Raw genomic sequence first — 24,248 nt, 5'->3', positions numbered from 1 at the left:
CCCCCCCCCCCCCCCCCCCCCCCGGCCTGAGTGACCCGGAGCCCCCGAATCAGCGGCTCCTTTAACCCCGTCCTGTCTGAGGAAAAAACAGACGCCCTCCAGTGACCTACACGCAGAGGCAGGGCCAAATCCAAAGCTGAGCCCCTGGGAGCTGTGAGAACAAAGAAGAGAAAGGGAAATCTCTCCCAGCAGCCTCAGAAGCAGCGGATTAAAGCTCCACAATCAACTTGATGTACCCTGCATCTGTGGAATACACGAATAGACAACGAATCATACCAAATTGAGGAGGTGGACTTCGAGAGCAATATCTATGATTTTTTTCCCTTTTCCTCTTTTTGTGAATGTGTATGTGTGTGCTTCTGTGTGAGATCTTGTCTGTATAGTCTTGGTTCCACCATTTGTCCTAGGGTTCTATCCGTCCATGGTTTTTTTAAAAATTATTTTTCTTAATAATTAATTTTAATAACTTTATTATACTTTACCTTCGTTCTTTCTTTCTTTCCTTCCTTCCCTCCTTTAGACAACGAATCATCCCAAATTGACGAGGTGGTCTCTGAGAGCAAGATTTATGATTTTTCCCCCTTTACCTCTTTTTGTGAGGGTGTATGTGTATGCTTCTGTGTAAGATTTTGTCTGTATAGCTTTGCTTCCAACATTTGTCCTAAGGTTCTATCCGTCCCTTTTTTTTTTCTAAATAAGTAATTTTTAATTCAATAACTTTATTATACTTTATTTTATTTTTACTGTATCTTCTTTCTTTCTGTCTTTTTTCCTTCTTTCCCTCCTTCCTTCCTTCCTCCCTCCCTCCCTCCCTCCTTTCTTTCCTTCTTGCCTTCTTTCCTTCTTTCTTTCTTTCTTTTTCTTCTTTCTTTCTTCCTTCCTTCCTTCCTTCCCTCCTTTCCTTCTTTCTTTTCTCATACTTCTACTAATTCTCTTTACTTTTTCTCCCTTTTATTCTGAGCCATGTGGATGAAAGGCTCTTGGTGCTCCAGCCAGGAGTCAGGGCTCTGCCTCTGAGGTAGGAGAGCCAACTTCAGGACACTGGTCCACAAGAGACCTCCCAGCTCCACATAATATCAAACGGCGAAAATCTCCCAGAGACCTCCATCTTAACACCAGCACCCAGCTTCACTCAACGACCAGCAAGCTACAGTGCTGGACAACCTATGCCAAACAACTAGCAAAACAGGAACACAACCCCACCCATTATCAAAGAGGCTGCCTAAAATAATAATAAGGCCACAGACACCCCAAAACACACCACCAGATGTGAACCTGCCCACTAGAGAGACAAGATCCTGCCTCATCCACCACAACACAGGCACTAGTCCCCTCCACCAGGAAGCCTACACAACCCACTGAACCAACCTTAGCCACTGGAGACAGACATCAAAAACAGCGGGAACTATGAACCTGCAGCCTGCAAAAAGGAGACCCCAAACACAGTAAGATAAGCAAAATGAGAAGACAGAAAATAACACAGCAGATAAAGGAGCAAGATAAAAATGCACCAGACCTAACAAATGAAGAGGAAATAGGCAGTCTACCTGAAAAAGAATTCAGAATAATGATAGTAAGGATGATCCGAAAACTCGGAAATAGAATGGACAAAATGCAGGAAACAGTTAACAAGGACCTAGAAGAAATAAAGATGAAACAAGCAATGATGAACAACACAATAAATGAAATTAAAAGTACTCTAGATGGGATCAATAGCAGAATAACTGAGGCAGAAGAACGGATAAGTGACCTGGAAGATAAAATAGTGGAAATAACTACTGCAGAGCAGAATAAAGAAAAAAGAGTGAAAAGAACTGAGGACAGTCTCAGAGACCTCTGGGACAACATTAAACACACCAACATTCGAATTATAGGGGTTCCAGAAGAAGAAGAGAAAAAGAAAGGGACTGAGAAAATATTTAAAGAGATTATAGTTGAAAACTTCCCTAATATGGGAAAGGAAATAATCAAGTCCAGGAAGCACAGAGAGTCCTATACAGGATAAATCCAAGGAGAAATACGCCAAGACACATATTAATCAAACTGTCAAAAATTAAATACAAAGAAAGCATATTAAAAGCAGCAAGGGAAAAACAACAAATAACACACAAGGGAATCCCCATAAGGTTAACAGCTGATCTTTCAGCAGAAACTCTGCAAGCCAGAAGGAACTGGCAGGACATATTTAAAGTGATGAAGGAGAAAAACCTGCAACCAAGATTACTCTACCCAGCAAGGATCTCGTTCAGATTTGATGGAGAAATTAAAACCTTTACAGACAAGCAAAAACTGAAAGAGTTCAGCACCACCAAACCAGCTTTACAACAAATGCTAAAGGAACTTCTCTAGACAAGAGACACAAGAGAAGGAAAAGACCTATAATAACAAACCCAAAACAATTTAGAAAACGGGAATAGGAACATACATATTGATAATTACCTTAAATGTAAATAGACTAAATGCTCCCACCAAAAGACACAGATTGGCTGAATGGATACAAAAACAAGACCCTTATATATGCTGTCTACAAGAGACCCACTTCAGACCTAGAGACACATACAGACTGAAAGGGGATGGAAAAAGATATTCCATGCAAATGGAAACCAAAAGAAAGCTGGAGTAGCAATTCTCATATCAGACAAAATAGACTTTAAAATAAGGACTATTAAAAGAGACAAAGAAGGACACTACATAATGATCAAGGCATAGATCCAAGAAGAAGATATAACAATTGTAAATATGTATGCACCCGACATAGGAGCACCTCAATATATAAGGCAAATACCAACAGCCATAAAAGGGGAAATCGACAGTAACACATTCATAGTAGGAGACTTTAACACCCCACTTTCACCCATGGACAGATCATCCAAAATGAAAATAAATAAGGAAACACAAGCTTTAAATGATACATTAAACAATATGGACTTAATTGATATTTATAGGACACTCCATCCAAAAACAACAGAATACACATTTTTCTCAAGTGCTCATGGAACATTCTCCAGAATAGATCATATCTTGGGTCACAAATCAAGCCTTGGTAAATTTAAGAAAATTGAAATTGTATCAAGTATCTTTTCTGACCACAACGCTATGAGACTAGATATCAATTACAGGAAAAGGTCTGTAAAAAATACAAACACATGGAGGCTAAACAATACACTACTTAATAATGAAGTGATCACTGAAGAAATCAAAGAGGAAATAAAAAAATACCTAGAAACAAATGACAATGGAGACACAACGACCCAAAGCCTATGGGATGCAGCAAAAGCAGTTCTAAGCAGGAAGTTTATAGCAATACAAGCCCACCTTAAGAAGCAGGAAACATCTCGAATAAACAACCTAACCTTGCACCTCAAGCAATTAGAGAAAGAAGAACAAAAAAACCCCAAAGCTAGCAGAAGGAAAGAAATCATAAAAATCAGATCAGAAATAAATGAAAAAGAAATGAAGGAAACAACAGCAAAAATCAATACAACTAAAAGCTGGTTCTTTGAGAAGATAAACAAAATAGATAAACCACTAGCCAGACTCATCAAGAAAAAAAGGGAGAAGACTCAAATCAACAGAATTAGAAATGAAAAAGGAGAAGTAACAACTGACACTGCAGAAATAAAAAAGATCATGAGAGATTACTACAAGCAACTCTATGCCAATAAAATGGACAACCTGGAAGAAATGGACAAATTCTTAGCAATGCACAACCTGCCAAGACTGATTCAGGAAGAAATAGAAAATATTAACAGACAAATCACAAGCACTGAAATTGAAACTGTGATTAAAAATCTTCCAACAAACAAAAGCCCAGGACCAGATGGCTTCACAGGCGAATTCTATCAAACATTTAGAGAAGAGCTAACATCTATCCTTCTCAAACTCTTCCAAAATATAGCAGAGGGAGGAACACTGCCAAATTCCTTCTACGAGGCCACCGTCACCTTGATACCAAAACCAGACAAGGATGTCACAAAGAAAGAAAACTACAGGCCAATATCACTGATGAACATAGATGCAAAAATCCTCAACAAAATACTAGCAAACAGAATCCAACAGCACATTAAAAGGATCATACACCATGATCAAGTGGGGTTTATTCCAGGAATGCAAGGATTCTTCAATATACACAAATCTATCAATGTGATAAACCATATTAACAAATTGAAGGAGAAAAACCATATGATCATCTCAATAGATGCAGAGAAAGCTTTTGACAAAATTCAACACCAATTTATGATAAAAACCCTGCAGAAAGTAGGCATACAGGGAACTTTCCTCAACATAATAAAGGCCATATATGACAAGCCCACAGCAAACATCATCCTCAATGGTGAAAAACTGAAAGCATTTCCATTAAGATCAGGAACAAGACAAAGTTGCCCACTCTCACCACTCTTATTCAACATAGTTTTGGAAGTTTGAGCCACAGCAATCAGAGAAGAAAAGGAAATAAAAGGAATCCAAATTGGAAAAGAAGAAGTAAAGCTGTCACTGTTTGCAGATGACATGATACTATACATAGAAAATCCTAAAGGTGCTACCAGAAAACTACTAGAGCTAATCAATGAATTTGGTAAAGTAGCAGGATACAAAATTAATGTACAGAAATCTCTGGCATTCCTATACACTAATGATGAAAAATCTGAAAGTGAAATCAAGAAAACACTCCCATTTACCATTGCAACAAAAAGAATAAAATATCTAGGAATAAACCTACCTAAGGAGACAAAAGAACTGTATGCAGAAAATTATAAGACACTGATGAAAGAAATTAAAGATGATACAAATAGATGGAGAGATATACCATGTTCTTGGATTGGAAGAATCAACATTGTGAAAATGACTCTACTACGCAAAGCAATCTATAGATTCAATGCAATCCCTATCAAACTACCAATGGCATTTTTCACAGAACTAGAACAAAAAATTTCGCAATTTGTATGGAAACACAAAAGACCCCGAATAGCCAAAGCAATCTTGAGAATGAAAAAAGCAGCTGGAGGAATCAAGCTCCCTGACTTCAGACTATACTACAAAGCTACAGTAATCAAGGCAGTATGGTACTGGCACAAAAACAGAAAGATAGATCAATGGAACAGGATAGAAAGCCCAGAGAAAAAGCCACGCACATATGGACACCTTATCTTTGATAAAGGTGGCAGGAATGTACAGTGGAGAAAAGACAGCCTCTTCAATAAGTGGTGCTGGGAAAACTGGACAGGTACATGTAAAAGTATGAGATTAGATCAGTCCCTAACACCATACACAAAAATAAGGTCAAAATGGATTAAAGACCTAAATGTAAGGCCAGAAACTATCAAACTCTTAGAGGAAAACATAGGCAGAACACTCTATGACATAAATCACAGCAAGATCCTTTCTGACCCACCTCCTAGAGTAATGGAAATAAAAACAAAAATAAACAAATGGGACCTAATGAAACTTCAAAGCTTTTGCACAGCAAAGGAAACCATAAACAAGACCAAAAGACAACCCTCAGAATGGGAGAAAGTATTTGCAAATGAAGCAACTGACAAAGGATTAATCTCTAAAATTTACAAGAAGCTCATGCAGCTCAATAACAAAAAAACAAACAACCCAATCCAAAAATGGGCAGAAGACCTAAATAGACATTTCTCCAAAGAAGATACACAGACTTCCAACAAACACATGAAAGAATGCTCAACATCATTAATCATTAGAGAAATGCAAATCAAAACTACAATGAGATATCATCTCACACCAGTCAGAATGGCCATGATCAAAAAATCTAGAAACAATAAATGCTGGAGAGGGTGTGGAGAAAAGGGAACAATATTGCACTGCTGGTGGGAATGTGAATTGGTTCAGCCACTATGGAGAACAGTATGGAGGTTCCTTAAGAAACTACAAATAGAACTACCATATGACCCAGCAATCCCACTACTGGGCATATACCCTGAGAAAACCAAAATTCAAAAAGAGTCATGTACCAAAATGTTCATTGCAGCTCTATTTACAATAGCCCGGAGATGGAAGCAACCTAAGTGCCCATCATCGGATGAATGGATAAAGAAGATGTGGCACATATATATACAGTGGAATATTACTCAGCCATAAAAAGAAACGAAATTGAGCTATTTGTAATGAGGTGGATAGACCTAGAGTCTGTCATACAGAGTGAAGTAAGTCAGAAAGAAAAAGACAAATACCGTATGCTCACACATATATATGAAATTTAAGAAAAAAAAATGTCATGAAGAACCTAGGGGTAAGACAGGAATAAAGACGCAGACCTACTGAAGGACGGACTTGAGGATATGGGGAGGGGGAAGGGTGAGCTGTGACAGGGCGAGAGAGTGTCATGGACATATACACACTAACAAACGTAGTAAGGTAGATAGCTAGTGGGAAGCAGTCGCATGGCACAGGGATATTGGCTCGGTGCTTTGTGACAGCCTGGAGGGGTGGGATAGGGAGGGTGGGAGGGAGGCAGACGCAAGAGGGAAGACATATGGGAACATATGTATATGTATAACTGATTCACTTTGTTATAAAGCAGAAACTAACACACCATTGTAAAGCAATTATACCCCAATAAAGATGTTAAAAAAAAAAAAGCATGAAGGACGTTTAGGTTTAAAAGGAAAAACACAATTTAAAAATCCAAGTAAACTTTACAGAGATAATATTTTGGACTGGTCTGGTCCATGGACAACATCCAGTCCAGGCCTCTGATGTTACAAATGAGGAAACCAGGACACAGTGCTTGGCATATAGAATGTGCTCAAAATACAACTGATCAATGACTAAGTGAATGATCGAAATAAAGACTCCCAAAGTTCACATGGCTAATAGGAAGAGTTTTACCAAATCTTAACACGACAGAACTCATTTGACAGTTTTTTGAGCATGAAGTGCCAATTATCTTAAATGAATTTGCCAGTCTTTAACTCTCATGGATCTCCATCTATTGGGTTAAACATCCAAAGAGCAAAGATCATTGGAAAGTAATAATTATAGTCAATAATAACTTCTGAACAGAAGATAACTTGGAAATGCACTGATAGAAATATGCATTAGGCACTGCATCCTGAGAAGGATCCTCTCATCTAGGTTGCTGGGGAAAAGATTTGCAAAGGAAAAAATGCCCAAGCTCATTCTTCAAAAGTCTGATGATAAAGGCACCTTATGAGGAAACATCAGCATGGGAGAAACCCCAAGAGTACAAGCCACTCAGACTGATTGCCCTCCTTCCAAGAACAGAAACCAAAATACACTATTAGAGAATTTCCAACTACCACACAACTCCCAAAACACACAGTGATTATGCCAGTTCCCCAAAGTGGGAAGAGAGCATCTTTGGCCTAAATGCACATCTAGGCTACTAATAAGAGGTGAGTACATTGAACAAGGTGACTCCAAAAACAAGGTTGCAGCCAACATCTTGAGAGCACTTTGAATTTAGAAGTGTTATTAGAGCCAGGGAGAAAATTGAGAAAAATGCTTGAGAGGAGTATTAGTAATGTTGTTATTCTTCATACAGTAACGCTGGTAATAGACCTGAAAACTATAGTGGGGCCCAGCATCAAGTTTGGGAACGTGTAAATTTGGCTTTACCCTTCTCTGCCCAAGGCCCCTCCAGAATTCTCAGACCCAACATCTCTCCGACCACAGCCCCACTGAAGCCCACCTTCCCTTCGTCCTGAATGACCCCTATGTCCTGCAGGCCTTCCTGAAGTTCAAGTATGTCCAGGGTCCCATCTTCATTATGGTCTAGGTACGAAAACAGTTCTTCATTGAAGGCGTCCATCTGGGATGTCTCTGGCGGCAGAAGTGCTTCGGGTGGTCCACGCTGTGACCCCCATTAGTCTCCCCGAGGTGGAAGTGAGAGAGAGGATGGTGATCTCTGCCCACCACAGGCCAAGTTGGAAAAGACCTAAGGTAGCAGCTGCCTCTCTGCTACCAAAGCCAAAGCCCCTGGGCCAGGTACAGAACGGAAAGGGGACGGTTCATCGCCACGGCTCCAGAGCAGAAGCACGAGGTGCGCTGGGAGCCTTGGAGGGGTTGGTGCTGGAGGCCAGGCGTGGAGTGTGAGGCCATGGAGTTCCGGCCTCACTCCCAGATCAGCCAATCAGACTCCCTGTTTCCCACCTCACTCCAGGAAGAGCCTTTTCTCCAGAAGCTTCCTGAGAGACCTCCACACAGGTCTGTCTCTAAAGGTAGAACTTCTTTTTAGAGAAAAGTGGGTAGGGGAGTTTTGAGACATGGACTGTGGGGCCATAATGACTGGTGGTGTTGGTCCAACATTTTTTTGTTTTTTAAGTTGTCTGGTCACACCTAAGACTTCTTCTTCTAAGGTTAAGGCACTTGGGAATTATTGTAATGAAGCTTGGGACCAGAATGAAAATCTGACCATGTGGGCCTTTCCTTCTGTGATCCTCTCCCCCAGTTCCTTATCTTCACTCAGTATGTGCAGTGGCTCCAGAGCAAGGCTGCTGAACAGAAGGAGTCCCATCTCCAGCTGCACAGATTGTGGCAGCACACTTGGGATGATAATCTCAAAATGGGCAGAAGTTAAGTCAACTGGGGTCCAGGAGATACTCATAAACAATGTTTATGGCGTCTTCTTAATCGCCACTTTCCGTAACCACTGAGAGCTCTGGCTTCCCTATACACATACCTGTTGGTCCCTCATCGGGCGCCACTGGAAATGTGGAAGTGTAGTTTCACAGTCAAAATTCCACTTTTTACATAAGTTACTTTTAAAAATATGGAGTAGTCGTTAAAAACTTGAATGTTAATATTCATATGGAGTAACAAGAACTCTCATGCTGGTGGGAATGCAAAATGGTACACTTTAGAAGACAGTTTGGCAATTTCCTACAAAACTAAACACACTTTTACCATATAATCCAGCAATCATGCTCCTTGGTATCTACCCAAAGGAGCTGAAAATGTATGTCCACATGAAAATCTAAACACAAATGTTTGTAGCAGCTTTATTCATAATTGCCAAAATTGGAAGCAACCAAGACGTAGGTGAACGGGTAAGTAAACTGTGGTACATCCAGACAATGGACCATTATTCAGTGCTAGAAAGAAAAGAGCTATCAAGCCATGAAAAGACATGGAGAAATCTTAAGTGCATATTACTAAGTGAAAGAAGCCAATCTGAAAAGGTTACATACTGTATGATTCTAGCAATATCATATTCTGGAAAAGGCAAAACTATAGAGACATTAAAAAGATCAGTGGTTGCCAGACGGTTGGAGAAAGGGGTGGAAGGATGAATAGGCAGAGCAGAGAGGATTTTTAGTGCAGTGAAAAATACCCTGTATGATTCTGTAAAGATGGATACACATCATCATACATTTGTCCAAACCGATAGAATATACAACACCTAAGGTAAACTATGGACTTGGGGTGATATGTCAATGTAGGTTCATCAACTGTAACAAATGTTACCACTCGGCGTCAGATGTTGATCATGGGGGAGGCTATGCATGCGTGGGGGCAGGTGAGATATGGTTAATCTCTAGACCTTCCTCTTAATTTTGCTGTGAACATAAAACTGCTCCCCCAAAATAAAATTTTTTTAATTCATAAAGATAATCTAATCAAGCCGTTATCTGTCAGTTTTTGCTCTATTTACTCATCATGTCAAGTACAGAAAACACAAAGAGGACCATCCCATGTCCTTGAATTACCCATGCGTTTGCCAGGAAGAGATTATGCCATGGTTAGTCATAAGTACTACTGCAAGCTTCGCAATAAATGTTTCTCCCCAGAGCTGTTGAGCAGTGGCAAACATCTAATGTTGTTTCACAAGATGGGCTGTGGCCCAATTAACAAGGAATTCTCCAACAAAAGAGAATTTTACAGTCCACAGGGAATGATCCTTCCCTGGGCATTGCAGAGAATGCAAGTAGTCACAAAGAGTCATAGAAGACAGACATCCAGGCAGGCGCAAGAGTCTAAAGACCAAGTAGAAAAGATAGAAGTCACAGCCAGACTTCTGAATAAAGAAAACAGACTAACAGCATTTTACATAACTGATAGAAGAAAGCAAAACATAGACTTGATCATCTCATCATTTTATTGCCTTAATTCTAAATCCAGATTTTTTTTTTTTTGGTTCTACACTATTCTGAAGTCTTCCAAGCCTAAATTGAACCAAAATAAGCATACTTCCAGCTAAAATTGCTGGCTCTTCATCATCAGTTTATTTTTCTGATTTCCATTTCAGTAAATTAAAATTCAGATGATTTCTTCTGCTCTTTGATGTTCTGAAATTTTTTTCCTCAGAGTACCTCAAGTGACATCCAAACATTGGGATTGCCTTTTAAAATGTTCTAACGTGGCCTTTGATGAAAAACAATGAGGAGGGGGAGGCAAAGAGGGAGGAGGGAGGAAACGATGGAAAATAATGCAAAAAGCAGACAGGATTACTAGATTCTTATGGGAAAATTAGTAATAACTACTGTATCTCCTTGTTCCTCATACTACCTTCTACTCTCAATTCCTGAGTCACAGGAGAACTTAATGTGAATTTTATCTCTTCTAAAACACTAATTTCATAATGAGGAGATTTGGAAACACATGGAAAAGCAGGGTCACTCATATCAGAAGAAACCATAGTGAGTTCCCCTCTAGCTAGTTCTTAATTTTGTCTCAGAACTTGCCTTGATGTCTTTTCCCTTCCCTGTATACTTTTGGAACACTTAGTAACAATTAGTTATTGTATTCCTTATTATGTTCCACATTCTTTCCATTTAAGGCCTAAAGGAACTTAAATAGAAATTTGCTTTCTTCTACATGCCAAATTCGTTACAAAAGCTTGGCAACATGGAGATGAGATCAAGTCAGATGGAAATTTATAGAGATTTCACTTTAGGTTGAGTATTTGTTTTAGATGCAAATTATCTTGAAACCTTCCCTTGAAGAATCACCCCATAGTTCTCATTTCTAGATACTCCAGTGGGTAATCTCCCCAATCCTTGACATTATACAAACCCTTGACCTATGCCTCTGAAATTCTCCCCCATAAAGACTGACCATGTAACCCTAATTCCAAGTATGTGATTGGCTACGGTCACCCAGGCTCCCCTCCACACCCTCTCTTCCTCCTGTTTTTGCACAGCCACCAGAGTGATCTTCCTAAGTCATAAGTCTGCCTGTGTCCCCTCTTGCTTAAAATCTCCCAAGTGCTCCCATCACTCAATTGACAAAAGTCCAAACCAAAAGGCAGGTCCTCAACGCCTTGACAAAAGGCAGGTCCTCAATGCCTTTCATGATCTGGCCCTTGCCTGGCCCTGACATGACACTATTCCTCAATGCCTTGACAAAAGGCAGGTCCTCAATGCCTTTCATGATCTGGCCCTTGCCTGGCCCTGACATGACACTATTCCTCAAGAAGGCCAACTGGTCACTCGGTGGAAAGTCAGTTATATTGGGTGCCTCCTGTGGTGTAAAGGGAACTGGGTCTTCCTCAAAGGAAGGTAGGGGTTTCCCTTTCCTGCCCACAAAGGTTCAGACAGCACCACTATCTGGGGGCTTGTGGAATGCCTGATCCACAGGCGTGAAATCCCTACAGAACACAGCATCTGACCAGGGGATCCCTTCATAGTGTAAGAGGTGTGCACATGGGCCCGAGACCACTGGATCCACTGGCCATTTCACACCCCACACCATCAGGAAGCAGCCAACCTCACAGAATGCTGCAATGTCCTACTGAAAGCACAGCCGAAGCACCACCTAGGAGACAATATTTGGCAAAAATGGGTTGCCACCCTTCGGGATACCGTTATGTACACTAAATCAGAGACCTACCATGTGGCTTTGTGCCCCCAAAAGGAAGAACACATGAGTCCAGGAACTAAGAGGTGGAAGCAGGAGTGGTCCCACTTACTATCACTCCCAATGACCCAATGGGAACTTTTTGCTTCCCATCCCCACAACTCTGGGCTCTGCAGTGTTAGCTTCTGGTCCCCAAGCAGGATAGATATACTCTTGTCAGGGAACACAATGAGGGTCCCATTGAACTACAAGCTATAGCTTCCACCTGGACATTTGTAACTCCTTGTGTCCAGGGACCAACAGGCAAGAAAAGAAGTCACCCTCCTAGTAGGTGTAAATTGGCCCTGATCAGCAGGAAGAAGGGCTGCTTCTACACCACCGAGACAGAGAGGAATACTTACGGAACTCAGATGACCCATGTGGACTCCAGGGATGCCCAGTTATAACTGTGAATGGGCACATGCAGCAACATTGGCCTGAGAAGCTCAGACACTGCAGAAAGGAAAGTTTGGGTCACACCACCAGGTAAGTCACAAAGACCTGCAGAGATTCTAGATGAACGTGAGTGGAATTTAAAATAGACAGTCAAGAAGGGAAATCATGAGTACCAGTTGTGACCAAGTGAAGCAACGGGGACTGTAGTTTGTCCCACTGTCTTCCCTGGGGAAAAGAGGCTGCGAACAATAAGGGAGCACTCCCAAACCTATGCTGAGAAGCACATCTGTGGGTGCCATGGAGTGGCCTGTGGAGGCCAGGTCAGATCACTCCACAGGCCAACACTCCTGTTTCCTCTCCCTTACCCTTCTTTTGCACACCCAATCCCATCTTGGTTTCTGCTCCTAGGAGAACCAGAAATGACGCAGTTAGCACCAGCAGTAGCCCAAGACAAGAGGTAAGAACATGGGGTTTGGGAACTGGCTCATTCACTGCCCAGCAGGCAAAGAGCCCTGAGTGGAACATGGGGCAAGGATGATGCCTTGTACAAGGCGGGAGCCCAAAGCTGAAGATTTCCCAGCGGTGACCTGGGAAAACAACCTGTTTAAGGGGAACACCTGGCTAGTGCATTTGTGTTACAAAAACACTCAGGCATTTGTAAAATATGGGGGGAACCATGCTATAAGGGTAGGCAAGAAAGCATAATGATGAAAGGAGCAATTCACCAGGAAGCTAAAACAATGCTAAATTTGAATATACCAGCAGTATAGTCCATTATATAGTCTGTTTTTAAAATAAAAGGGAAAATCAACAGAATTATAAAGGAAAGTTAGCAAATATACAATCATAGAGGAAATTTTGACACCCCTCTTTCAAAAGTGATGGTAGTAACAGTTTTAGATAATTTAAAGGCTAATTGATTGCTTATTAGATACCATGAATTATTCTAAATACTTTACGTATTTTAATTCATCTATTCTTCACAATAACCCTATGAGATAAGTACTCATGTTACCTCTGTCACAGATGAGGAAACTGAAGCTAAAAAGATATTTTTAATGGCCCAAAGTTAACTAGTAAGTAGCAGAACCAAGATTTAAACCCAGGTGGTTTGACTAGATATTTCTTATTTTCTTACAAGCTCATCTATGTATGTAAAAAGATGTTTATCTGGAAAAACTACAGAATCAATAAAAAGATCAGTGGTTGGGGATGTGGGAATGAATAGGCAGAGCACAGAGGACTTTTAGGGCAGTAATAATACTCTATATGATATTATAATAATGGATACATGTCATTATACATTAGTCCAAACCCATAGAACATACAACACCAAGAGTGAAACCTAAGGTAAACTTTGGACTTAAAGTGATAATGAGGTGTCAATGTAGGTTCACCTTTGGTAAAAAATGTACCATTCTGATGAGTGATGTTGACAATGGGGGCAGCTATGTATGTGATATTTAGAGGCAGAGGGTGTATGGGAAATCTCTGTACCTTCCTCTCAATTCTGTTGTAAACAAAAAACTGCTCTAAAAAAATAGTCCTTTATATATTTATCTTATTTTATCCAACATTTCTAGGTATCTAGCAACAGGAGAATTTTTGGTTTTCTTGTCCTACATATGCTGGAAATAAAAACACTAACAACTGCTTTACAGTTAAATTTTTTTTTCTTTTAATTATTTCAAAGGAGCCACTGTCTTGTTTAGGGTATTTCAAATCACAGCCTTAAATCTTTTTGTACCACTGTGCTTAGATCACTGAGACATGACCCTCATCTTCAAGATGTTTGGTCTTAGTGGAGGGCACAGTCAATAAATAAAAATAGTACCTTTTGAAAATTATAGCAGTAGCGATATAGGAGACCAAGATCTACAAATAGTAGGGTGAGACCAACTCTTCTATAGAGGGTGGTCCAGAAAAGCTCATCACAGAGGAGGTGATATTTATTTAAAAAAAAAAAACTCTATTTTTTCCTAATCATAAAAATAATAATGTATGATCATCTTAAAAAACTGAAATAATACAAAAATTGTGAAGAAAAAAGTAACAAGGTAATTTAACTCCTACCATCCAGAAGTAATCATTATTAACCTTTAATTGAAGAATATACCCATCAGAAAAGAGTGCTGGGAATAGTTAATAATATCTGGCATGAGCACAGAGTGATACTATGTATATGTATATGTATGTAGGTATAAAATATATTTTATGTATATGTATAGAATACATATATTGTGTGTGTGACAAATATACGCCATCCTGTTCTATATGTTTGCATACACACAGTTTTATACAACTTATTTTATAATTTGTTCTTATATAAATTTTGGAAAATTAAAGACATTTTTTATTCCTGAGTTCCTCTCTCTTTTTATTAATCAGTCTTGCCAGAGATTTGTCTATTTTATTCATATTTTCAAAGAACCAACCAAAAAAGCATATAGTTGGAAATTTAAAGCACACAAATAATTCATGGGTCAAAGATGAAATCATATTGGAAATTAGAAAATACTTAGAACTAAATTACAACAAAAGTACAAACTTACGGGATTCAACTAAAGAAGTGATTAAAGTGATATTGTAGCTCAAACTTAATAAATCAAGCATTTATTAATAACTCAAGAAATTAGAAAAGGGACAAATGAGTAAACCCAAAGAAAGTAGAAGGAAATAAACAAAAGTTAATGGAAGAAAATTTTAAAAATGGAGACAATCTTCAAAACGTACCAAAAGTTGGTTCTTTCTGTGTATGAATAAAAAAGACAAAGGTTGAAGGGGAAAAAGAAAAGGTTGGCAAGAAAAAAAGATTTGGCAAGATTGAAGAGGAAGCAGGGGTGGGGGGGGGAGATATCAGGAATAAAACAGAGAACATAACTACAGATACAGTCAGAACTTTTTAAAAATCACAAGTGAATATAAATATTATGAGCCTTGGACAGAACGTGCAGTTTCCTAAAAGTTGTAACTTACTAAATCTGACTCAAGAAGAAATAGTAACCTGAAGAGGCCTGTAACTACTAAAGACATTGAATGAGTAGCTTAAAATATAACTACTATAAAACAGTTTTTGGCTCTTATAGCTTAATAGCACTTTACCTCTTGGGATAGGGAATGCCAAAGTGTCCTCCTACGTTTCAGTGGGGTTGGAGAGGTTCCAAATATCTCTGCTGATAGGGGCGCACTTCAGGGACACAATTAAAATGACTCAGAGAAGCTGAAATTGCTCATAGGATGGGCCAACCCTTCAGGTCAACTTATGTACTTAGGGCATTAAGAATGTCTTAAACAATGGAATGTTGCCTCTCCTCCTCAACAGAAGGTTGGGGGAAACATACCACTGGTTTTCAAACAGTTTTGAAACAGTAGACAAACTAGCTGGTGTAAGAAAGCAGCTTCGAAGAGATACAAAATGTGAGACTTTTTACAGAGCTTGGGGCTCACTGAAGTGTGAGAGCTAAAAAAAAAAAAAAACCAAAGGTGGCTAAATTTTTGCATAGGCTTAAAAAGCCCTGGGATGCATTCAGACCAAAAGTACTGGGCACAGGATTTTAAATTCTCAGAGTGAGTCAGAGGGTCCACTGCACTAATTTTTCTGTAAAAGTACCGGTAGCCTTTCAGATCCTGATGCGCATCCGTTCCGGGGTACCTGGCCCCATTCCCGAGCTTCTGAACCCACTCGCGGGTTGGAAGCCACACTTCCAGCTACTTCCTGCAGAGCCGCGGGCAGCCGCCCTCCGTCCTGGCAGCGCCCAGAGTCCCCGCAGCCCTTCCGGCCCTCAGGCCCCGCAGCGACCCACCTCCTCGGCGTCCTGGCCCAGGGGGATGCCCAGGCTCTTGAGCCCCTCCTGCAGCTCGCAGATGTCCACCACGCCGTCCCTGTTGCGGTCGAGCTTGTGGAAGAGGGTCTCGTAGTGCGTCGGCGGCTCCGCGTCCTGGCAGGCCGCCGCGGGCAGCACGACGCCCCGCAGCCAGCGCAGCATGGTCCCGGAGGCGCGGGCCGGCCCAGCCGAGGGACGCCAGGGGGGCCGAAGGCTGCTCGGGCGCGAGGCCTGGCTTTAAGGAGCCCGCGGCCTGGCTGTAAGGGGCCCGCGGCGCACAAGCTGAAAAGAGCCAAGTCCCCACCCGAGCTCGGCTCGGTGCACGGGGAGTGGCCGTTCCCGCTGCTGCCTGGGGAGGAGCTCGGCCGGCGCCGGCCTCCCCGATGGGCGCGGGGGACGGGCTAGGCTCTGCCTTGAGCGGGCAGGAAGTGAAAGGGTTGCAGGGTGCGGCCCGGGAGGGGCTGTGGGACGTGGGAGGTAAGCTCTGCGGCGTCCCTAGTGGAGCTGTCAGGGGTGCGGCCCGAGGAGCCAGTCCCGGGAGGTTGTGGGATTCTGTATCAGCGTATTAAAGGTGGGGCGGGGGACGGAGGAGGGGGGGGGGGGGTGGTGAACGGGAGGACTGAGGGAGCAGCTGGAAGCTCAGGTTACTTAACTTCAGGCTCCCTTCCCTTCGGGCTTGGTACCCTGGCGAATTGCCCAGAAACAGTCCTCTCTGCAGGGACACTGGGCCTTCTCGGGCTTTGTCTCGCACAGATCTCGCACTTTTTCGTGCAACTCCACGGACACTACACATCTCTGGGACTGTTTTCTTTTCTTTTTTTAACATCTTTATTGGAGTATAACTGCTTTACAATGGTGTGTTAGTTTCCGCTTTATAACAAAGTGAATCAGTTATACATATACATATATTCCCATATCTCTTCCCTCTTGCGTCTCCCTCCCTCCCACCCTCCCTATCCCACCCCTCTAGGTGGTCACAAAGCACCGAGCTGATCTCCCTGTGCTATGTGGCTGCTTCCCACTAGCTATCGATTTTACGTTTGGTAGTGTATATATGTGGGACTGTTTTCTATTCACAAAAAATGAGAGAGTTGGGTGGCTGCTCACTTGGGATGGGAATTAAGCTTTAAGAAGCAGAGGAGTTAAATCTGAAAGCAATTAAGAAACAAAAAGGAACACTTAAAACTAATACAGTATCATATAATTATAGCTCCACAAAACTGGGCGCGGGGTTGGGGGGCACTCAAGGGTCTTTTGCAGAAACTATCAACATCCATCCAGGTGGGCAGTGGTAAAAAGAGGGATTACTTTGCTCTACAGCTTAGTTAGTGTGATCTGCCCCGATAAATCTTAGGGAGCATCTGCCATCAGCACTTATTAGGAAAACCTCAGGCCCCTCCTTCTCAAGATGGATGCAGTTACAAGGCTTGGGGTTTATTGCCCAGGAAAGACAGAAATTCTTACTGCATAACATGGGATAAGCAAAGGAACAGTGGACCTCCAAAGAAAATACCAGACAGGGCCCTAATCCTTCAGCTGTGTAAACTTGGAGATGTGGCATAACCTCCCTGGGTAGCCTCTCTCCTCAGTAAAATGAGAGTATGAATATCTGCCTTGTAACAACAAGGTTGTATATTGTATGTGAAAGATCTTAACACCCTCAAGTGCCAATCAGATGAGATATTAATTGTAATAATTCTCTGTTCATCCACAGCTGCTTATAGAAACTATCACCGTGTTCCTGTTACCTGCAGGAGATACAGATCTGTATTTGTACTATAAATAAGGATCTGCCCACGTTTTCTGAAACACTAAGCAAAAACTAGTTCCAACAAAATCCAGGAACTCAGACCTTGAATTTACTTCCCCTCATACTATTTTATATATTTAATACACATGCAAATCTAGAGTTTGTAAACTGAGGACTGCTTGTTGAGTAAAATCATCTTGAAACCAATTTGTTTGCTTATTTTACTTACAATTTCCAGTTTTGTTAAGAATTATCCTCTTCCTTTGGAAAGGCTTTCAAACATCATCAAATTTTCTAACCGTCTTTAAAATCCTCTTTCAATCCCTGCTATGAACACTCTGTACTTGAAGAGAAGCTGCTTGAAATGGTCATCTCAGACTTAAATGTTTTTCTTCTTCTTCTTTTCTTTCTTTCTTTCTTTTCTTTCTTTGGAGTAAATAGAGGAATTACCTATCAAAATTTTGACTGAGAAAACTGAGAAAACTTATGTTCACACAAAAACTTGTACAAGAATGTTTATAGCAGTTTTCTTCATAATTTCCAAAACCCAGAAATAAGCAAAATTTCTTAAATGGGTGAATAGATAAGCAACCTGTGTTACATTCATACAGTGGAATACTACTCAGCAATAAAAAGGAATGAACTGATGAATGCAACCATACATTACATGACATTCTAGAAAAGGCAAAACTATAGAGACAGAAAACAGATCAGTGGTTGTCAGGTGCTGAGGGACAGGGAGGGAGTGATGGAACTGTTCTGTGTTTTGATTATGGTGGTGTTTATGCAACTGTATGAGCTTGTTAAAATGCACACGGCACTGTGCACTCTTTGGAAATATACCTCAATAAATCTGACTTAAACATAAGTAAAATGGAATAAGAATTCTTGGCTCAAGAGATCACTGTGAAAATCAAAGTAGCTTATGAAGTACATAAACTTCAAGAGTAGCTACAGAAAAGTGTGGTTGCAGACCAGCAGCATCAGTATCACTTGAGAGCTTGTTAGGAATACAGAATCTCAGCACCACCACCCCAGGTCTACTAAACAAGAGTTGCACTTACACAAGAGCCTCAGGTGATCTTTCACACATTCAGGTTTAAGAAGCTCTGCTACCAAAGTGTAGTTTGCACACTGGTGCCAGACTGCAGGCTGTTACCTGTTCACAACAAGGTAAATCAGAGATTAAGAGGAAGCATTTAGAAACTTTACAGCAGTTTGATAATTTCCTATTTGTTGAATCTAGTACATAAAAAGAAAACCTCAAGGCTTGTCTTTTTATTTCAATTTTCTAATAATTCATTTTTAATTTTTTAAATAAAAGTATCTGAGTTAAGAAAACACTGTTACCACACCTAATAAAGGTATAATTAACAATAGCAACTTCAAGCATGAGAAAAGAAAATGTTATATAGATATTTAAATGAGAGAGGGCAACCCTACCCACTTGTATGCTGGTAATTCTCAAAGACCAGTGTTCCTACAGAGGTCAAGAGCAGAAGCCCTGAACTCATTCGTTTCCTTAGCCCAATTGATTTCCATGGTCAGGACAGAAGTCTGGGGTTCAGCTTGCTTCCATTTTTCCCAGCATCTAGCCTTCTCAAGTACTACTGTCTTCCACTGGAACAACTTTTGAGCTTAATTTCATCTACTTTGGTCTTCAAAGACCTCTTTCAACACCGACTTTGAATACCATATAGTTAGGGGGATCTGCTTGAATAATCGTTCTAGATTTTCAGAGTTTTAGCTGGTAAACAAGTTTACCCTTTTTATTTACTGGAACACTTAGTTCCAATAAGACCAAAGTCTCAGCTGGTCCACAAAGACCTGATCCCATTTCAAAATCCTGGTCATTGCTGTCTCAAATTTAAGTGATCACAAAGTGGGCTAAGAGTTTGATTGGCTCACTGTAAAACCATCACTGGAAAGACAATTTTATCATACAATGAGTTTTAAATTTGAATGTTCTTGTAGTCTTTAGGGGAACAATAATCATTTTAAGTTTTGACATTTATAACATTAAGATAAGTGGATATTCTCCCCAGGTTTTCCAAGGCATTTAGGAGACAGAAATCCAGATAAGAAGGTGAATTCTGTCTCTTGCTCATCCTATCCACTATCTCCAATCCCCCAAAAGGTAAATGCAGACAACTCTCAATCACAAAAACATGGCACTTAATTACTGAAAAACTGCCATTATTATTGGATCATGTAAATAATTCCCATTTCAAACCAGTTGTGTCAAATTCAAACTGGATTCAAAACCACATACCTCATCACTTTGAAAATAATTATGTGAAAGACTGTGTTCGGACCATCTTCAGTTTGTGAACATTTGTGTAAATTTTGTCCTGAAGACCAATAGATTGAAAGTGCAGGGAAAGAAAATTGCACATCTATTGAAGAATCAATAATCATGGAAATTGTATCAATATTCTATACTTACGTTTTTGTATGTAAAGCCTCCATCTCCCTCCCTACTTCCCTCCCTCCCTCCCTCTCTTCCTCCTGGAATCACCAGTTAAAAGCTATTAGGCAGGCTTGAGGAAAGCTGCCCAGCATGGATCAAAGCTTAAGGAAAAAAGGAAGCTGAGCAGGGCGGCAGTCTAATGGTTGGGAGACTAGTTACATACAAGAGGATAGAGCAAATAAATAAATATACTGAGGATAATGAGAGCTAGGCTTCTTGTCAGGGAAGTGAGTTACAAATATGCCAAGAGGAAAGCTAGAATGAACCCTATAGTGTTGGATTTGAATTAGTGGTATTGGTGTGAATTCATGTTTTTAAATATTTTTAGATACAGAAATATAGAGGGGTGTCTGTACTCAACGGAGCGTACAATTTAGTCAGAGGAGACAAAATAACTATACCTCCAGGATACTGTAACTGGAAGAAATTTGGGCCATGTAAATAACAATAAAACTAAGAATCTACAGAACAATAAAAATTTGCTCCTCTAACATTCATTTTAACAGTTTTACTGTGCAGAGAGAAATTTCAAATGCACATTTTTCATTTTAAAGTGTTCATAACTCATATTTAAAATGGGACTTTATGCTTTTTTATTTCATTCATACCTTATTGCTATATATACTCAAAAATTAAATGTCTTTTACATTGTTTGCTTGTGTTTTCATAATACCTTCAAACTCATGATCACTTGTTTCTTTGTAGTAACGTGACTGTACTTGTATCTTTTTAATAAGTTTGAAATAGTCTGCAAGCAATCCAATTTGCAGAAAGTCCATCTTTTTAGTACATTTTTGAAGTGTTATTTTTCCTTTCGAAGGAAAAGGATCCACTATTGGAAGAATAGCTACAATGTAATGTTGCTACCAACTCAGTAGAGGGTGCTGCAACTTAAAGATGAAGAATAGCTTTGGGATAAATACTAGTAAAAACAGAGAGGGAAATGCAGGCAGGAGGAGATCAAAGGAAAGAAGGAAGATTAGTGGGTCTTTATTTTTTTAGTAATCAATATAATAGTTATGGATTCCTAAAATATACTCAAAAATATACAGAACTAAAATATTATTTAAAACCTGGGTATAACACAACATATTTTTGTCTTTTTAAACAAATATTCTCTGTCCATATTCACTCACTATGCTCTCCAATAAAACTAAAGTAAATCAACAGAAAAAATGTAATATATTTATCTTAAAAATTATTTTTTCTGTTGCACACACAATCTATTGCATCAGCATCCTACTATCAATAACAAAATCAAAGTTTCATATGGAGTCAGGAACTTTATAATCCCTGTGAATGATTTCTCAGTGACTCAATCATCTATTTAAGCCCTGAAGTATATAATGTAACTTTGTGCTACAAAAAAAAGAAGGGCAAGTGATGGTTAAAGTTCATTTTGTAAACCTTGAAACCTTCTGTTGTCAAAATGTACTGCTTTTTAAAGTTGTTGTAGTGTTGATTCTTCTTTGTTATTGTTGTTCATTTTAATTAACCTTCCCCTTTAATGTCTTCAAATGTCTTCTAGATGTTGACTCTGTATAAGTCGTTATATTATGTGTATGTACATGAATTTAGTCATATTATACCCTAATTTCATATTTTCTATTTTCAAAAAAAATATTTGAGGAAACTTAGTAGGCTCTAAAGAGAAAGTGTTTGGAGACTCCAACTACCAGAAGCCCAGTCTGAGCTAACTTATGCAAGAAGAGAAGGACTACAGCTGGAACTCAGGTAAAACAAGAAGCATGAACTGGAACAGCCTCAAGATTCTGAATGTTGTGTCTCTGCTCCCATTTGTGCTCCTGCTTCTGTCTTCTCCCACAATGCAGATCAGTTTTCCTTACATAGTAGGAAACATGGTTGTAACTAACAGCTCCCAGTTTTATATCTTACTACCTCAGGCACCAGAGACAGCCGTTTGTAATGCTCTTTCTGGTACTAAGTTCTCTAAACCCTCGTGAGGGACTCCTTGACTTAAGTTAGGTTAGGTGCTCACCACTGGAGAAATTAACAGTGTCCGTGGGCCCAGGATTAGGTCAATGCATTGCAGTTCCCAGTGAATACAAATAAGAAAGTGGAGAAGTGCATTTTCTGGAAGAGGATTTAGATGTACAAATAGATTTGTCTTATTAAATTTAATTGACTTAGGTTTCAGTGTATCAGATTATATATAATTTGTCAAATGTTCAAAAGTCAGTTCCACTTGAAAACAAATCAGAAAAATAAAGCATCCTTGAAACTAACTTATTTAAGTCGATGGCAAAATGGGATTCAATTAAAAACCAAATTTTGGGCTTCCCTGGTGGCGCAGTGGTTGGGAGTCCGCCTGCCGATGCAGGGGACGCGGGTTTGTGCCCCGGTCCGGGAGGATCCCACGTGCCGCGGAGCGGCTGCGCCCGTGAGCCATGGCCGCTGGTCCTGCGCGTCCAGAGCCTGGGCTCCGCGGCGGGAGAGGCCACAGCGGTGAGAGGCCCGCGTACCGCAAAAAAAAAAAAAACAAACACCAAGTTTATAAGCAACTTTGTAGGAACATACATTTTATATAAAGTAATGCAGAATTAACAGGCTGTTAAATAGAAATTTAACTAAGATACCAAGACAGCATATATCCTAAGACAAAATGAAATGCAAGGCCATAAAGCAGAATTTTCAAAGGAAGTAGTAGTAGAAGTCAGTTTTGTGGCCCTTGAACCCCTGTCACGCACATTGAGGGTAAAAGGGGTTCAATTAGAAGAGGATTTTTAGAGAGAGCTGCTGCTGTACTGAGTGCCCCTTCGACTCAGCCCCACCTCCCACCCAGGGAAAAGGGTACCTGTCCCTCACCTGCAGCCTAGGGCAAGGAACTTTAGTGAGATTACCTGAAAAGTTTGATATAAATCTCATCGGTTTTGAAGACACAGTGAACTGGTATCTGATTCATGCTTAGGAAATGTGTGCTAACCATTCTCACAGTAAAGTGAGAGAGAAGCTGCTGCCTTAGGCAAGTTACACTCTCAGAGTTTGTTGAAACAAAGAATATGTGAATATTTCCCCTGTGAAAAGATGTGGGCTGTGAAAAAAAAGCCAAGGTGGAGTTGTCTTAGATCCTGTCTAAAAGGGTTAAAGGGCTGTCTGAAGAGATAAATGAACTTCAGCAGAAAAAATGGTGGAGGCACCAACAGATGTCTAGAGATTGAAGAAGGAGATATAAGTGACCAACCAGGGAGAATACATGATATCCACCAAGAAACTATAGAAAAGAGTTTCCTAGGAACTGGGTGGGTCTCCAAAGAACCTGCAAAAGACCTGATAAGAAAAAGAAAGAGTTTCACAAGATGTCAAGGCAGAAAACTCAGTGCTGCTCACAACGGTATTAGGTAAGAACTGGCCCACTGGCCCTTTCCTCTCCTTTCTATTCTATTGTGACTCTGATGGGATTAGCAAACTAGAGAAAATGAATCCTAGAAGGAAAAAAAGAAAAGCCAAAAATGTCCATCTCTTTCCTAACAGGCCTGAGCAGAGGTAGAGGAAGAAATTTTAGCTTTAAATAGAGATTGAAGTTTTGTTGACTACACTGGGCCAAACATACTAATTACTCCCTTGAAGAACCTTTCATTAATTGAAAGTGATAAGTTGTGCAATCTGCCCTGAATTTCATCTAGAACAAGGGAAGAACCAGCCTCACAAAATGAGTTCAGAGTGACTCTGGGAAACAGTTACAAAGCCCTAGTAATTACATCCCACAAGTTATGCTTGTTTCCATACATAAAATACTCAGCAACAATATCACCTCACACCTGTTAGAATGGCTGTTATCAAAAAGGCAAGAATAATGTGTGTTGGTTAGGGTGTGGAGAAAAGGGAACCCTCATGCACTATTAGTGGGAATGTAAACTAGTGCAGCCATTAAGGAAAACAGTATGGAATTCCTCAAAAAAACTAAGAATAGAACTACCGTATGACCCAGTTATCCAACTTTTCGGTATTTATCCAAAGAATATAAAAA

At 40.2% G+C, this 24,248-nt stretch overlaps 1 protein-coding gene across 1 annotated transcript in view; it reads right to left on the bottom strand.

Annotated features, from left to right (window-relative positions):
* SLC25A24 (solute carrier family 25 member 24) overlaps positions 1 to 16,298 on the bottom strand; it is a 58,507-nt gene extending 42,209 nt beyond the window's left edge. Inside the window, exon 1 of the mRNA XM_029230728.1 lies at positions 16,020 to 16,298. Within this exon, the coding sequence (XP_029086561.1) occupies positions 16,020 to 16,202 (183 nt within the window). The 5' untranslated portion in view covers positions 16,203 to 16,298. The remainder of the gene's footprint in view (positions 1 to 16,019) is intronic.
* Positions 16,299 to 24,248: the final 7,950 nt, after the last annotated feature.

Source organism: Monodon monoceros, unplaced genomic scaffold (genome assembly GCF_005190385.1).
Source record: "Monodon monoceros isolate NGI ecotype Baffin Bay Population unplaced genomic scaffold, NGI_Narwhal_1 Super_Scaffold_18, whole genome shotgun sequence".
In the NCBI taxonomy this organism is placed as follows: domain Eukaryota; kingdom Metazoa; phylum Chordata; class Mammalia; order Artiodactyla; family Monodontidae; genus Monodon; species Monodon monoceros.
This window is presented reverse-complemented; position numbering and strand designations above follow the sequence as displayed.